Source organism: Rhincodon typus, chromosome 26 (genome assembly GCF_021869965.1).
Source record: "Rhincodon typus isolate 14 chromosome 26, sRhiTyp1.1, whole genome shotgun sequence".
NCBI lineage: Eukaryota > Metazoa > Chordata > Chondrichthyes > Orectolobiformes > Rhincodontidae > Rhincodon > Rhincodon typus.
The window spans coordinates 20,904,109-20,919,273 of record NC_063357.1 but is presented as its reverse complement, the minus strand read 5'-3'; the positions used below and the strand labels follow the sequence as shown (position 1 = coordinate 20,919,273).

The window sequence follows — 15,165 nt, the reverse complement described above, 5'->3', positions numbered from 1 at the left end:
AACTGAGCTTCCACAGCCACAAGTTACACAATCCCAAAGATTTACCATCCTTTGAGTTAAGAAGTCTGTCCTCATGTCCCCTGCTCTAGAACTCCTGGCCATCCTTTTTTGCATTTACTCATTTTAAGAATTGCATACATCTCTATGAGATCATCTTTCACTCTTCTCACGTCCAGAGGGGAGTTCTCCTCAAATCTCCACATAGGACAATGATGCCATCGCAGGAATTAGTCTAGTGAACCTCTGCTGCACCCCCTCTACGGCAAGTATATCCCCAAGAGGATCAGGACTGCACGCAGTACCCCAAATGCAGTCACAACAGTGTCTTATACAATTAAAGTAAAACCTATTTGCATATGTAGAACAGTCACACAGTTTACCATATATGTCTTCTTCACAAGTGGCTCTCAGCTCCTAGTTAATAAAGATGTGTGTTAGAAAAGGATAGTTGCTTTTGTCTGAGGCTGCTCAGTTGCCAGATCTAGCTAACAGGAAAGAGTTAGAGATTCATTGCTTCTGGTGCCTACCCTATTGTGCTACTCCAAGACCTCTACAACTTCCCAATGACAATACTAAGACCTGAACCTGGAAATGTAACAAGTTCAACATTACAATGTTAGTGAGGAGGAGGGTCTATTCCTGAGTTTCACCACGAAGGCTTACTAGATATTCAGTATCTGAAAAATAAAAATGCTGTTGAGGTTAGTGCTGGGACTATCAAGGATTACAGAGGGCTGCCCAAGGCAATAACGCAGAGGAGCAAAAGTAGGCCATTCAGCCCTTTGATTCTGCTCTGCCATTTAATGAGATCATGGCTGATTTGATAATCCTCAACACATCTTTCCTTAATGCCAATACCCATCAAACCACCGAAGGCACTGTTCATGTTTTTGGGCCCTATGACTGCTGCTGTTTGAATCTGCAACTGTGATCCTTTTTAGATCTCCCTCCCGCTGTTCCAAGCGCAAGACCTTTCCAAGGATTGCGCCTACACCCAGCAAATCTGACAACTTACTTCTCTTATAGATATACAGCATTTCAGATATTGTTAGAGCTGTGCTGGCTTCAACGTGCCACAAGATGTAAAAATAACATCTAAACTCCCTAAGTTGATAATATGCAGCAACAGCAATAAAAGAACCATGTAATTTGATGTTACATCTTTGGAGAAAATCATGACTACATGTCACCAGTGCAATATGCTAGTGAAATGAAATAAGTGGATACAAGGTAAGAGGGCTAAAAACAAATTAAGTGCACCAAATTGCAGGGAAGCAGGTGTCAGTCTATAATTTTTTTTAACTGTTATTAGGATAATTGATAGATGAATCATGATCTGATGTGTTCGTCATGATATTGCATAATACAATTACTAATCCATTGAATTTTCTTTCTGTCTCAGATACTCCTGTTCTCACCCCTCCCCCTCATTACGGAAGAATCTGAGTCAGGCCCCACATTATCTTTCTTCTTAATACCAAAGACAAAGACTATTATTAGAGCTGAACAAAGGAAAAGGAGCTAATCAGGAAAGAACAAAATTGACCGTGGTTTCAAAATGTATGCAACAACAGCATAGAATACCAATCAATAAAATAAGTGTTCTAATGTGCAATTTGTAGTGGGGTATTTTTAGACTGAATTATATTGTGACAGACGTTGTTGTATTGCACGTACAGTACTATATATTTTCATATATGATACATAATCTTAATTTTCAATAGCCAATATTCAAAACTTTTTCACAATCAAATCACTGCCAGAAGTATCTTTCCCAACCATCAATTCAAAATGCATTAGCACACTCCAGCAGGACCCTTGTTTTCCCTGCCTCTCTGGCCAGCAATGGTCACCAAATCAGTACTCCTGTATCACCTCTCCCTTATTCTGTAATGCATATTGTATAGAACTCATCAGGAAATAGGGCAAATTTTGCAGGAGGGGTGCTTGAGATATTGGTTTGACATTTTCTTTCCCTACAAACTTAAAACTATTTTGTGCAATAGCTTGCTGCAAGCGTGTAATAATAATGGCAATGGCAATGGGGAATCAGTAAACTGTGTCTTCATATACTAGGACTGAAGGATTGAAGAAGAAACAGAATCAATGGAGGAGTAGGATAAAAGAGATTGGGTGAATACAATGTGCATTAGGCACAAAAAGAGAAATAAAGTGAAGGAAATCAGTAACAAAAACAGAAATTGTTGGAAAAGCTCGGCAGGTCTGGCAGCATTTGTGGAGGGAAGTACCAGTTAACGTTTCAGGATGAGTGACCATTCCTCAGAGGGAAATCAGTGTTTGATCAAGAGAAAAAATATAGGAAGTAAAAGTAAGAAAAATAATGTCATATGAAAAAAATTCTTTACAATATTGATTGACATTGCTGTAACAATTGACAAGTCATTAAAGGAGAATTTTTATTCTTAGTTGATGACTCTAACTTTGTGCAATGGATTGACTGGCAACACAGTGCACAAATTCAGAAAGTTCATAAAAGCAACTGGGAATCAAGATGCTATCTGTGTTAAGAAATAAATCCACCAGTAAGTTTGAGAGCATTGCAATTCAGACAGTGTCATATGGATTTGCTAGTCGATTTGCACATTGATAATAGCTTTGAGTCATTAATACACCATTATTTTCAAGCAAGATTTGGTCCATTAAGTCACTGTGATGAGTCATTTCATGAATAATGCCTCAAAGACATGGCAGAATTTTTACATTATTTAATTTCATAACTGAAATGATGAATGCCATGCAGCTCATGTTAAGGCAATATTTTCTCACTTGTAATTTTTCTCTGTCAATGTCACAAGAGTTTTCATAGCAGAGTACAGCTCAGAAAGAAGCTGACTTGCCCACTGTGTCAATGCCACTTCCATTACCATAGTAAAACCAAGATTTCTTTCACAAGGATTTTTCCAATTCTATTTTGCAAGTTACTTCCATCTGCTTCCCTTTCGGCAGTGCATTCCAGAATAACAATGTGCGCAAAAATATTTCTTCTCTTCTCCCCACCGGTTCTTTTCTTCATTTATCTTATATCTATATTTTCTGATCACTGATCCACCCACCAGTAGTAACTACATTCCTGATTTACTCTATTAGAACTACAGTGCTCAGAATTTGAAAAAAAACTTTCTGCATTTTCTTTGACTTTACCTGCTCTGAGGATAATGGGTGGAATTTTCTCATTTGTGCTTCAAGTGTTCTGTTAATTGAGATTCATGGTGCCTGGTTTGTCGTGGCTTGGACAAACTTTCTTCATGCTCTTCAGCTCATTAATTATACAATTGGCTCTTTGGTGTCCATCTCATGGAGTTGCCTGGCAGCAAAGATGGCAGTATTTGCCTACTTTCATGTCACTGATACTACAGTAAAAACCTACCTGCATGCCATTTCAGAGACTGAAAACCAACTCAGGCTCTCACATCATGGCACTGCACCATTGTTACAGAAAGTGTATGCCTTGCTTTGTGGACAGGGACTTTCAGGGGGAGGGGGTGCTGCTGGGGGACAAGGTGGTGGAGAAGACAGCTGTCCTTTTTCCAGTTGATTGCCACAAGAGGTTACACCACCGAACCAAGTAAGCCTGGACCCATAGAAAATAGAATATAGAACAATACGGCCCACAATGTTGTGCTGAGCATGACGCCAAATTAAACTAATCCCTTCCGCCTGCCCTTGGTCCATATCACTCCATTCCTTGCATATTCATGGGCTTGTCCAAAAGCCCTTAAATGCCCCTATTGTATCTGCCTCTACCACCACCCCTGGCAACAAATTCCAGACTCCTATCACTCTCTGTGTAAAAAAACTTGCCCTCTCTCACCTTAAATGCATGCCCTCTAGTTTTAGACATTTCAACTCTGGGAAAAAGATTCTGACCATCAACCTTATCTATGCATCTCATAGTTTTATGGACTTCTATCAAGTCTCCCTTTAGCCTCTGTCATTCCAGAAGAAACAACCCGAGTTTTTCTAGCCTCTCCTTATACCTCTAATCAAGGCAGCATCCTGGTAAATTTCTTCTGCAGTTTCTAACTCTTATAAAGCTGCAACATGACATCCTGATTCTTGTACTCAGTGCCCCAACCAATAAAGGCAAGCATGCCATAATGACTTCTTTACCACCCCACCTACTTGTGTGGCCACATTCAGGGAGCTATGGACTTGAACGCCAAGATTCCTCTGTACATCAATGCTGTTCAGGGTCCCGCCATTAACTGTATACTTTTTCTTAACATATAATCTCCCAAAGTGTAGCATCTCACACTCACCTGGATTAAACTCCATCTGCCATTTCTCTGCCCATATCTGCAACTGATCTATACCCCGTTGTATCATTTGACAACATTCTACACTATCCACAATTCTACCAATCTTAGTACCATCTGCAAACTTACTAACCCACCCATCTACATTTTCATTCAAGTCATTTATATATATCACAAACAGCAGAGATCCCAGTACAGATTCCTGTGGAACACTACTAGTCACAGACCTTCAGCCTGAGAAACACCCTTCCACACTACCCTCTGCCGTCTATGGGCAAGCCAATTCTGAATACACATGGCCAAGTCACCGTGGATCCCATGCATCTTAATCTTCTGGATGCGTCTAACATAAGGGACCTTGTTGAAAGCCTTACTAAAATCCATGTAGACAACATTCACTGCTCTACCCTCATCAATCACCTTTGTTACCTCCTTGAAAAATTCATTTAAGTTAGTAAGACATGACCTGCTCTGCACAAAGCCATGCTGACTGTCCCTAACTAGGCCATGCTTTTCCAAATGCGCGTAAATCCTATTCCTAAGAATTCTCTCCAATAGCTTCTCAACCACCGATGTGAGACTCACAGATCCAGAGTTTCCTGGATTATTCCTATCTCTCTTCTTGAACAGAGGAGCAACATTAGCTACTTGCCACTCCTCTGGGACCTCTCCAGTGGCTAATGATGATACAAAGATCTTGACCTAGATAGCAGCCCTGTGGTCCTGAATGAAGCAGAAATGCCAGTAGTGTGGGTGAAAGGACATGAACTTTATAAACTCCACACAGGTACGTGCTGCCATTTTCTCTATGTTGAAACCCACTCATAGGGCCACCACTTGGTCTAACTCCACCATTGGACGCACATTTCGTGGACTAAAACTCTCATTATCACATGCCTCCTGCTCCACTCAGCGGCTGTCACCCATCTCGTCCTCACAAATCATTCGACCTTCCTGCCCTGTATGCTTCCCACTCACTCACTGGGGATACCTCACAACCGCGCTTGCTCCAACATCACCGCAAACTGCTCTGCTATGCATTTTCATTGTACTCAAGTCTGTCTTGTCTCATTGCATGGAAAGCTGGCCTATAACTAGGCTGAGAGGGTCAAGACCAGAGGCGGTGGTGAACATCTTGCTGCTCACTCACTACAAGGAAATCATTCTCAAACTGGCTGCAGAAGGACATTGACTGCTCATGTGAGGGCAGGGACACCTCAATGGCTACCTGATCCATTGAACTTCATTGTGCTGTGGTGTTCTCCTAGTGCTACCTGTGCTAACATATTCTTAATCTGCACAAGCTTCTATCCCTCTGAGATAACTAATTTCCTCACTTGTCTAACACAGGCATATATGGCATTCAATGAACCTCTGGGAAGAAAAGACCAGCAGAAACCCTAAACTCCATCTCCGCCTTGGAGGAGGAACCTACTGAACCCTCAGGGGGTGCACAGTAATGTTTTCACTTACACCCTCCAGCTCAAAGACTCTCACCTCAGTGGGAACTCTTCCTACATTAGGTTTGGGAGCACAAACCAGTGATCTGCAGCTGATTAAGAAAGAAACATCCCAGGTCTCTGTCATGCAGAGAATGGCTAGAGGTCAGGTACCTGTTTAGTTTCAAGCAGAAGACAATCCTATAGTCTTGGCCATTAATCACTTTGTCAAATTGCACAGACAGGTGCAGGAACAGCATGCAGCTTTGTCAGAGGCATTTGCTAAGCATAGCAAAGGACAGAGGAGTCCATTAGTATTAACAGTACCATGGTTGCCATAACATATGTGCATCTGGCTGTCTCCATAGAGAGAATGGTTTTCCCCTTGGCCCAGGATATCAAGGCCTTCCTCCTGACTGACCAATCTGACTGTAGAGCCCCCCGCCCCACTGTGACAGGACAGCCCTGACTGAGCATGGCCCAGTCGTGGATCCATGTCTCCACAGCATGCCGACTGATATAATTGTAATCCCTACATTGGCTGTGTTTAATCTGTGGGACTGACTGGTGGTCTAATCGGCAGGCTGTAAGGAAATGGATGCTCAGACCCTTGCATGATCAAGAGTCTGATTGGCGGTGGCCAATCCCGAATATTGGATCGGGCCTGCCATTTGATTCACTAGGGCCAGTACCTCCTGACCAACTGTAGTTCCCTTCAACTCTACACAGGAATACAGCCCTTTAACTCTCACACAGCTATTTGTTTGAAGCACAGCAATGTGTTTGCTGCTTAAACTGCTACCACATACTGCAGGTATGTGGTTGGCACAGCCCGGTCTCACAGGGATATCTCCAGCCCTTGGACTGTTCAATTCCCCACCCTCCATGACAGGTCTCTCTGCACCAAAGCCACAGAGACTGGTAGCCTGTAAGCGAGTACTAAAGACCCTGAGCACTAAAAACCGAGGTGACCCATACTGAAGGTGGCTGCCTGTAAATCAGTTCTAAAGTCAGGGAGTGTGTGCTAAGAAAGGTAACGTGCCAATTGAAATGGAAGAAATAAATGATTCTGGTCTCCCTGCTATAGGAAAGATGTTGTTAAAAGGGTGCAGAAGAGATTTACAAGGATGTTGCCAGAGGGTTTCAGCTATAGGGAGAAAGTGAGTAAGTTGGGGTTATTTTCCCTGGAGTATCGCAGGCTGGAAGGGGTTTATAAAATCATGCGGGGTAGGGATAGGGCAAACAGACAAGTTCTTTTCCCAGGGTATGGGAGTATAAAACTAGACAGCATAGGTTTAAGGTGAGAGGGAAAAGATTTAAACGGGACTTAAGGGGCAACTTTTTCACGCAGAGGGTGATGAATGTATGGAATGAGCTGCCTGAGGAAGTGGTGGAGACTTGTACGACTACAACATTTAAAAAGGCATCTGAATAGGTATATGAATAGGAAGGGTTTAGAGGGATATGGGCCAAATGCTGGCAAATGGGACTAGATTAACTTAGGATATCTAGCAGGGACAAGTTGGATGAAAGGGTCTGTCTCCGTGCTGTACATCTCTATGACTCTATGATTCTAAGCTGGGGGCTAAAAATTTCAGAATACCCAGTAGGATCTGTTTTTGTTTGTATCATGCTCTGGAGGAAGCAGCATTCGATGCCTGCATGTCATTTTACATAAATTTAACAAGCTGTGATCACTCTCAAATGCTCAGTCCTCATTCCGAATTACTCTATTTAAGGTCCGTTGACATGGACTGCAGTTTCAACAGTTTTAGAGCACATGCAAATGTTCATTTTCTTCTTGTAGGAATCATTGCTCTGGATGCCTCGATAGGTTCAAAATATGTTATTGGTGTTTGCGAAGCCGGGTTCTAAAGTGAAGGAAAAATGGAACTTAGTTTTGCGCTCTGGGAAGGTCTGACGTGTTTTCTGTTAAAATGTCAGAAAGTCACTTGAGCAGTGAATGCGAAACAGTACTTATGAAATGCCATATTATTTAAGATGAATGACCCACAAGCCACCTGGGGAGATAATTGCTAAGATGTTTGCTAACTAAGATGTTTTATGGCACCCAGAAAGAGAGAAGGAAGGGGCCAGAAGCAGGTTTGTAGAGGGAGAAGTGGCCAGTAACAGCAGATGTGCTGTTGGCAGCAATCCCCATGCAGCCAAGAGTAGAGAGAAATCCAGAGTTTCTTACAAATCAATGAAAATTGATTCTTCCTCCAGAAGCTCTAAAGGAACACATTCTACAAGCGTGTTGAAGGCATGAGTTCAGGGAACCCACTTGAAGTGAACTGAGTTAGCAGCTTGTTTAAAAATTCTTGGGAAGAGACATTGAGAAAAATAGCTTCAAGTGAATGCACAGAAATATACTGATAGGAAACAAATTACAATCATGCCAGCTCAGCAAGAACCTTTCGCATGAAAATAGGGGTGACTCTTCATTGAGTGTTGAGTGTTTGTCAAGTGTTTTTGTAAAGTGTGATATAGTTTGTGTTTTGTCTTTTGTTGGGTAAATAAATACATTGGCAGCCTTTTGTGAATATGTTCAGAGGTTGAGTTCACAGTAAACAGAAAAAAACTGCAGATACAGTCTATCAAGCCAGATTCCACTCTGGGATCTGACTTTTTGTGTATTACCATCAATTGAGATTACAACCGCAGATTTTAAACTGAGCTCAGGAAGTAGGGAAAACCATGCCATATAGATCACTATCTCTTTGTCTTCAATTTTCATTGACGTCACTGATAAGTTCCGTCACTTTGAAACTGATCACTAAATCCAGCCTTTCTGGCCACAAGATTTCTGTGAAACAGAACTGATGATGTTGGCTCTAGTTTATTTTTTTTTGTCTTGGGATTTGCTTACATCACTGTGTGGGTTGAAATATATGAAGCCTCTTGTACATTGAGGCCTACCTTCAAGAAGGCTTCAGCAATAAATCTTCTAAATTTCCCTCTGGTAATTCAACTATAGTGTCCTGATAGAGAAGCAAGTGTGGATCCTCCAGCCTCACACAATAACTGGCTGTTTTAAATACATACACGATTTGAGAGACTATTGCTTGGGCCACCTCCCGGGAGCACAGTTCGAACAGCATGTAAACAAAGCTATGTTCACGAGTAATCATAGGGACACTTTTGTTGTGATCTATTTGGATTTTCAGAAGGCCTTTGACAAGGTGCCACACAGGAGACTACTGAAAAAGATAACAGCCCATGGTGTTAGGGGCAAGGTACTCACATGGATAGTGGATTAACTGACTGGCAGAAGGCAGAGAGTGGAATAAAGGAGTCTTTTTCAGGATGGCAGTCAGTGACTAGTGGAGTTCTGCAAGGGTCAGTGTTCGGACCACATGTATTCATGTTTTACATTAATGATTTGGGCAAAGGAACTGAGGGAATTTTTGCTAAGTTGCAGATGACACAAAGACAGCTGGAGGGGCAGGTAGTGACACAAAGATAGGTAGAAGGACATGGACAGGCTGGGTGAGTGGGCACATAAGTGGCAGATGGAATAAATGTGGGAAAGTGTGAGGTTATGCACTTTGGTAGGGAGAATAGCCATGTAGACTATTTTCTAAACAGGGAAAGGCTTCAGAAATCAGAAGCACAAAGGACTGAGAAGTCCCAGTTTAGGATTCTCCTGAAGTTAGCATGCAGGTTCAGTTGGAAGTTAGGAAGGCAAATTCAATGTTAACATTTATTACAAGAGGGCTAAAATACAACAGCAGGGCTGTACTGTTGAGGTTGTAGAAGGCTCTGGTCAGACTGTATCTGGAATATAAAGAAGTTTTGGGCCCCATATTTAAGGAAGGAGGAGGTTTACAAGAATGATCCTGGGGATGAGGACTTGAAGTATGAGTAGCAGTTGAGGACTCTGGGTCTCTACTCGATTGAGTTTAGACGGATTGGTAGGGGGTAACCTCATTGAAACTTACAGAATACAGAGAGGCCACGATAGAGTGAATGTGGAGACGTTGTTTGCACTAGTTGGAGAGACTAAGAATTGAGGGCACAGCCTCAGAGTGAAGGAATGATCCTTTAGAACTGAAATGAGGTGGAATTTTCTTCAGCAAGAGGGTGATGTATCTGTGGAACTCATTGCTGCAGACAGCCGTGGAGGCCAAGTCATTGAGAGTATTTAAGACAGAGATAGATGGGTTCTTCATTGGTAATGGAATCAAGGATTATGGGGAGAAAGCAGGAGAATGGATCTGAGAAATGGCCCAATTCTGCTCCTATATCTTATCGTCATGCCTTTGTCGGAAGAGACTAATATTGATTGCACTTGTCCTACACTTAAAAAACACAAAATGTTTACATTTTTAGATGATTATTTAAAAATTAAACATCTTTAAGTCTTATGCCCACCTTAATATAGTGACTATTGTGCACTCTTGCCATTTTTTGGAAAGGTTAAATTTTCTTTAGCTCCGATTAGGTTATTTCGGGAAGAGGATGTGACAAAGCAGTGGAGACATACCAAAATCTGCAATACTTATTTTGAAAGGTTTTCTCACAAGATAGATAGCTAACATTGGAACTAATGCCAATGACAGATGAAAAAGAACTGAAGCTGATTCATCAAAGGGACCCTTATAGACACAATGAGGACAGATCATTTGGGTTTTGGTTGAAAAGTCCCTTAAAGAAGTAATCATCCTTCTGATGTTTGAGGCTATGTAGTCATATCATAAACTCTATATTTGTGGTATACAAAGTGCACATTTATAAGCAAACACAGGTTTAAAAAGCAAATCAATAGGCATATAAGCAACAGGAAAATGCAACTAGCAGTCAGGGTAACATGTAAACGGGTGGGGAAATTTAACAAGGCCAATTATTGGGTACAGGGAATATTACCCTGCCCTGAAAGGAGTGATACAAGCAGCAAGCAAATCAGGAGTGCAGAATTGTTTGAAGTTTACATCAAAGAATGATAGCCTGCAACTTAAAAGGGGAGGTAGAATCTAGTTGTTGCAAGTGGCTGGGAAAGGCGTATCAAGTGGGGAAAAAATCTGTTGGAACAGGTGCAGCTGGCCAGAGAGAAGAGATAGAGAGTCCTGAGGTCCTCCACTGCAATGCTGGAGGCCACAACACAGGATGTGGGAAGGAGGAGAGCAGGCTCCAATTCTCCCTCACACACTTCCCATTGCTGCAAGTCCCATGTCCATATCTCACAGCTTCACTATTCAGCTGTGGCAGGGAGATCAAACAAACACATTGCTCCAAACTCCCTGACTCTTTTCCAATTAGCTTGCAGGACAAGTTGGTCCACAATAGGAGGCAGCAAAGAACCACTGTGGAACAGCAGGCATGTCTATATATCCTCAGTCCCATGGAGAGGATGGTGTTTGGAATTAATTCTGCGGCAGCAAAGTCAAAGTCAAAAGTACATGACTTGAAAATTGAATGGTGATATCATTAAATAACATTGAACAGAGACGGTATGGGATAGGGGAGGGCTCCAAGTGCAGCTGAACACATGGTCAGCTTGGTGCATGTTTAAGAGAGGACATTAGCAGGACTGACAAGGTTCTAAAGGCTAAGTCAGTTGCCAATGCAGTATTTGACACTGAATGGCACAATAATCTGTCCAATTAAATGGGTGCAAGGTACCAGACAGAATTATCCTTCAAAACAGGGCAGCTGCAGTCAGATACTGGAAATCAATTGGACAGGGATTCCTCTCCCACACCCCCCAAATGCCTTTACCCTGGTTCCATTAACACACAAACCCTACATAGCCAACATTTCTCGCAGAACTTTGATATATTGGTTGGAGTAAATGATTTTGTTTAGTGCAGAGAAATATTCATTATATGAGGTTGTTGTCCATATTGGTATACAATTAATGAAAAATTACAGAGCACCACATTGTGCTATTGTTTTAAATAATTCCAAGAAAGAGACATACATCGTTTGTTGCTTGGTCGGAGGTCTTCTACTTTGTACACTGACAATCTGTTCACTCCACCACAGACTGTGTGCTTTTCCCCTTTACACTCCATGTTGCAATCCTCCTGCCTTGCACTGCTTGAAGTAATTCGATTTCCGCAGTAACATTCTGCACCATATTCCAGACCAGCGTACAGGTAACCTCTGTAGAAAGAAATCTGCTTCAGATCACAAACCAAGTAACACGATGAAGACAGTGCTTGAAAATGCTCTGATCCTAACGACTGCCTCACGTGGGAACAGAGGTGGTGGGTGTCCCAGATGGAAACAATTAAAGAACAAGCAAGACTTTGAAACGAAGGTACAAGTTATACTGCACCTCCATTTTGAAGTATAAACAGAAATTGGACTGGTACATCTCATTTGCCAGATTTGCTGTTTTTTGCTTTTCTAGGTTAGAGCTATACATTACCTGCTGGTGTTTCAGTTTCCCAGCCTCAATCTCTCTCAGGAAGTGAGGTAAAAAGGGTAAGTATACACATTCCTCCCAAGTGCCAACTCATCGGGTTTACAGGCTTTTTAAGGCCTGTTGTCAAAGGCTGACTGGGATTTTCCAGTCTGTCTCCAGGTTCTGTCAGGCAGCAGGCTTGGGGAGGCAGTGGGGGCATCATTCTTGTCAGACTGGGCTTGGCGACAGACTGAGCCACACACACACACACACACACACACACACAGAGGGAGGCCTCCCAACATTGTATTGTAAAAGTAAATTTTAAAAAAAAACACGGACCTCCATTTTGGGAACACCCAAGGCCTGACGAACCTGCCACGGCTCACTGCTGCCTCCTCTTGGTCCTCCAGTTTCGAAAGCCTGTCTGCCACCTTTAATAAGTCTGGTCACTAATGCGCAAATTTGTGCAGAATCACAGGTGAGTGACTGTTTCCCACACTGTCTGCGCTCCTGACCTCTCTTACGCCTGACAGCAGGGTTCAGATGCTCAGAGAGAAAACCCGGTGCTAGGCCTTCAGCTCTGTCGCTGACCACGCTGAAGTTGAGATAGTTGAAACCGAGAGGCATATTCAACCTTTTCATCTCATTGAGATTCTGCAGGGGAGGGGTGGGGGAGTTGCTGAACAAAGTGCCTGCTTGGAGGAGTCTCCCTTCGTGTTGGAATCTAGAGCTTAGCAGCACAGTTTCAAAATGAGGCATCCCTCAAAGGCTCATGAATATTGGAATTCTCTCCCATAGAAGGCAATGGAGGCTGTCGTTGAATATTTTCACGGTTGAGCATCACAGGTTTTTGATTGAATGAATATTTTCGTGGGGTGGGGGTGAAGAGACAGGAGAGTGGAGTTGAACTCACATTCAGACATGTCAAGATCTTACCAAATGATGGATTTTGATTTGATTTATTGTTGTCATGTGTACCTAGGTACAGTGAAAAGTTTTGGTTTGCATGCAGTTCAGGCAGGTTATGCCATAAAAAGATCATTGAGGGATAGAACAGAGTGAGGAATTCAAAATTACTGCTGCAAGGGAGGTGCACAAAGAGCAAGATTAACATTAGATTTGAAATTTGAGAGGTCCATTCAGAAGTCTAACAGTGGGGAAGATGTTCTTGACCTTGTTGGTACGCATGTTTAAGCTTTTGTATTTTCAGAACAGGCTCAAGAGGCCAACTAAACAAAAAACGAAAGAACTGCAGATGCTGTGAATCAGGAACAAAAACAGAAGTTGCTGGAAAAGCCCAGCAGGTCTGGCAGCATCTGTGAAGGAAAAAACAGAGTTAACGTTTCGGGTCCGGTGACTCTTCCTCAGAACTGGAAAGACAACGGTCTACCTTTGCTCCTACTTTTTTTATGCCTCTTTGTCAAGTAAATTTTCTAATCATTCAGCCCAAAATGAAAAATCCATCAAATTGAATCACTTTGTTGCAATGCATCTCTAAATGCTCAACTCCCAATCAGAAAGTTGAGGGGTTTGGTTTCAGGGCACCTTGCGACATGAAAGTCTTAACCATCATCGGCAGAGTACTCAGCACTGAAATTTTGAAAGGAGAAGAGGGGATCCAAAAATCATTTCAGAAAACCTGGTTTACTAACTAACCTAACATCATTTCAGCAGGGCCCAAAGCATAAATCGCTAAGGAACAAGAGTAAGGAAGAAATGTGGACATACCAAAAAAAGAGGATGTAAAACAGATTATAAAACACAGATATGACAGCGGTGAGATTTTCCCTTACCTTTCTGCACAACTGTCTTGACATTGGGAAACTGTCATTTTTCGAAAGTCATAAAACACTGCTCCTTTCAGAGCTTTCTCCTTTGATTCATCTCTGAAACATCCTATGTGTGTGGCTGAAAAACACAACAAAGTCCTGCATTACATTATACGTGGTGTCTTATCACTGCTTGACAATGTTTTGGATTATTGGTTTCCAGCAACAGTACATATCATACAATTAAAATGTAATGCTGATACTGAACTCCACTCAACTGTTGGTTTTCAGTCAGATTTCACAGACTCAACTGATCATTTGTTTTGAATGCCTACAATTGCCTTGGGTTATTCAAAATAATGCTTAATTTTGGTGAATATAGAAGACATTAGAGCTGATGAACATGCCATATGGCCTTTCACTGTCAATGAATTGGATTTTGCTTCCCCAGTGCTATCAGTTTGTTTCCAGTGCACTTACACTTGGCCACAGCCATTGCCAGCGCCCTCTGCAGGGAATCTGGGTCTTACGCAGCTTCTTAACCAATCAGATTGAAAAATTATTCATGAGGAGACGAGAATCATTGTCAGAAATTGCATGTTGAAACATTTAAAAGAACGTCATAACAAATATTTCATTAAATGTCAAAACAAAATAAAGAGCAGCATCAAAAGATGTGATGAAGAATGAAATATCTTTATTTTTACTGTTTAAAAACTCCAGTAATAACTAAAATCTGAAATCTTACTGAAATATATAGAATCTTGATTGAAGTGACAGGTGGAAACTGAGATGATGTTTGCTTTCCTCATGGGAGAGACTGGAATGAGACAGTTTAAAACTAAACGCTCGCCCAATCAAATTGGTGAGGAGATTTTTTTGTCCTCGCAGTGGGTCAAGGATCTAATTCTGTTCCTCAAAAAACAGTGGGGAAGCAAGGTCATTGAATATTTTTAAGTACCTTAGATGGTTCTTGGCTGATGTAAGTCAAAGGGTATACATGTTGACAGGAAAATATAGATGAGGCCACAACTAGATCAGAGATAGTCCTGTCAAATGGCAGAGCAGGCTCAACAAGCCTCCTCCTGCTCCAAATTTGTGTGTTGAAGTAATGAGATTCCAAACTTTCAAATATTTATTTCCAGTACTGGAGGATTTTTTGGCAAAAAAAAACCCAACCATTCCATTCAGAGATAGTAGGAACTGCCGATGCTGGAGTCTGAGGTAACAAGGTGGAGAACTGGATGAACACAGCAGGCCAGGCAGCATCAGAGGAGGAGGAAAGCTGACGTTTCGGGTCTGGACCCTTCTTTTTCTGAAGAAGGGTC

General features: G+C 42.0%; 1 protein-coding gene across 3 annotated transcripts in view; it reads right to left on the bottom strand.

The window, feature by feature from the left end:
• Positions 1 to 15,165, bottom strand: part of wscd1a (WSC domain containing 1a) — a 122,636-nt gene that overhangs the window by 23,327 nt on the left and 84,144 nt on the right. For all 3 annotated transcript variants that reach the window (XM_048612664.1, XM_020530875.2, XM_048612665.1), the window contains 2 exons: positions 13,862 to 13,976; positions 11,637 to 11,821 (listed from right to left, as the gene is read on the bottom strand). In XM_048612664.1, the coding sequence (XP_048468621.1) occupies positions 11,637 to 11,821; positions 13,862 to 13,976 (300 nt within the window). The remainder of the gene's footprint in view (positions 1 to 11,636; positions 11,822 to 13,861; positions 13,977 to 15,165) is intronic.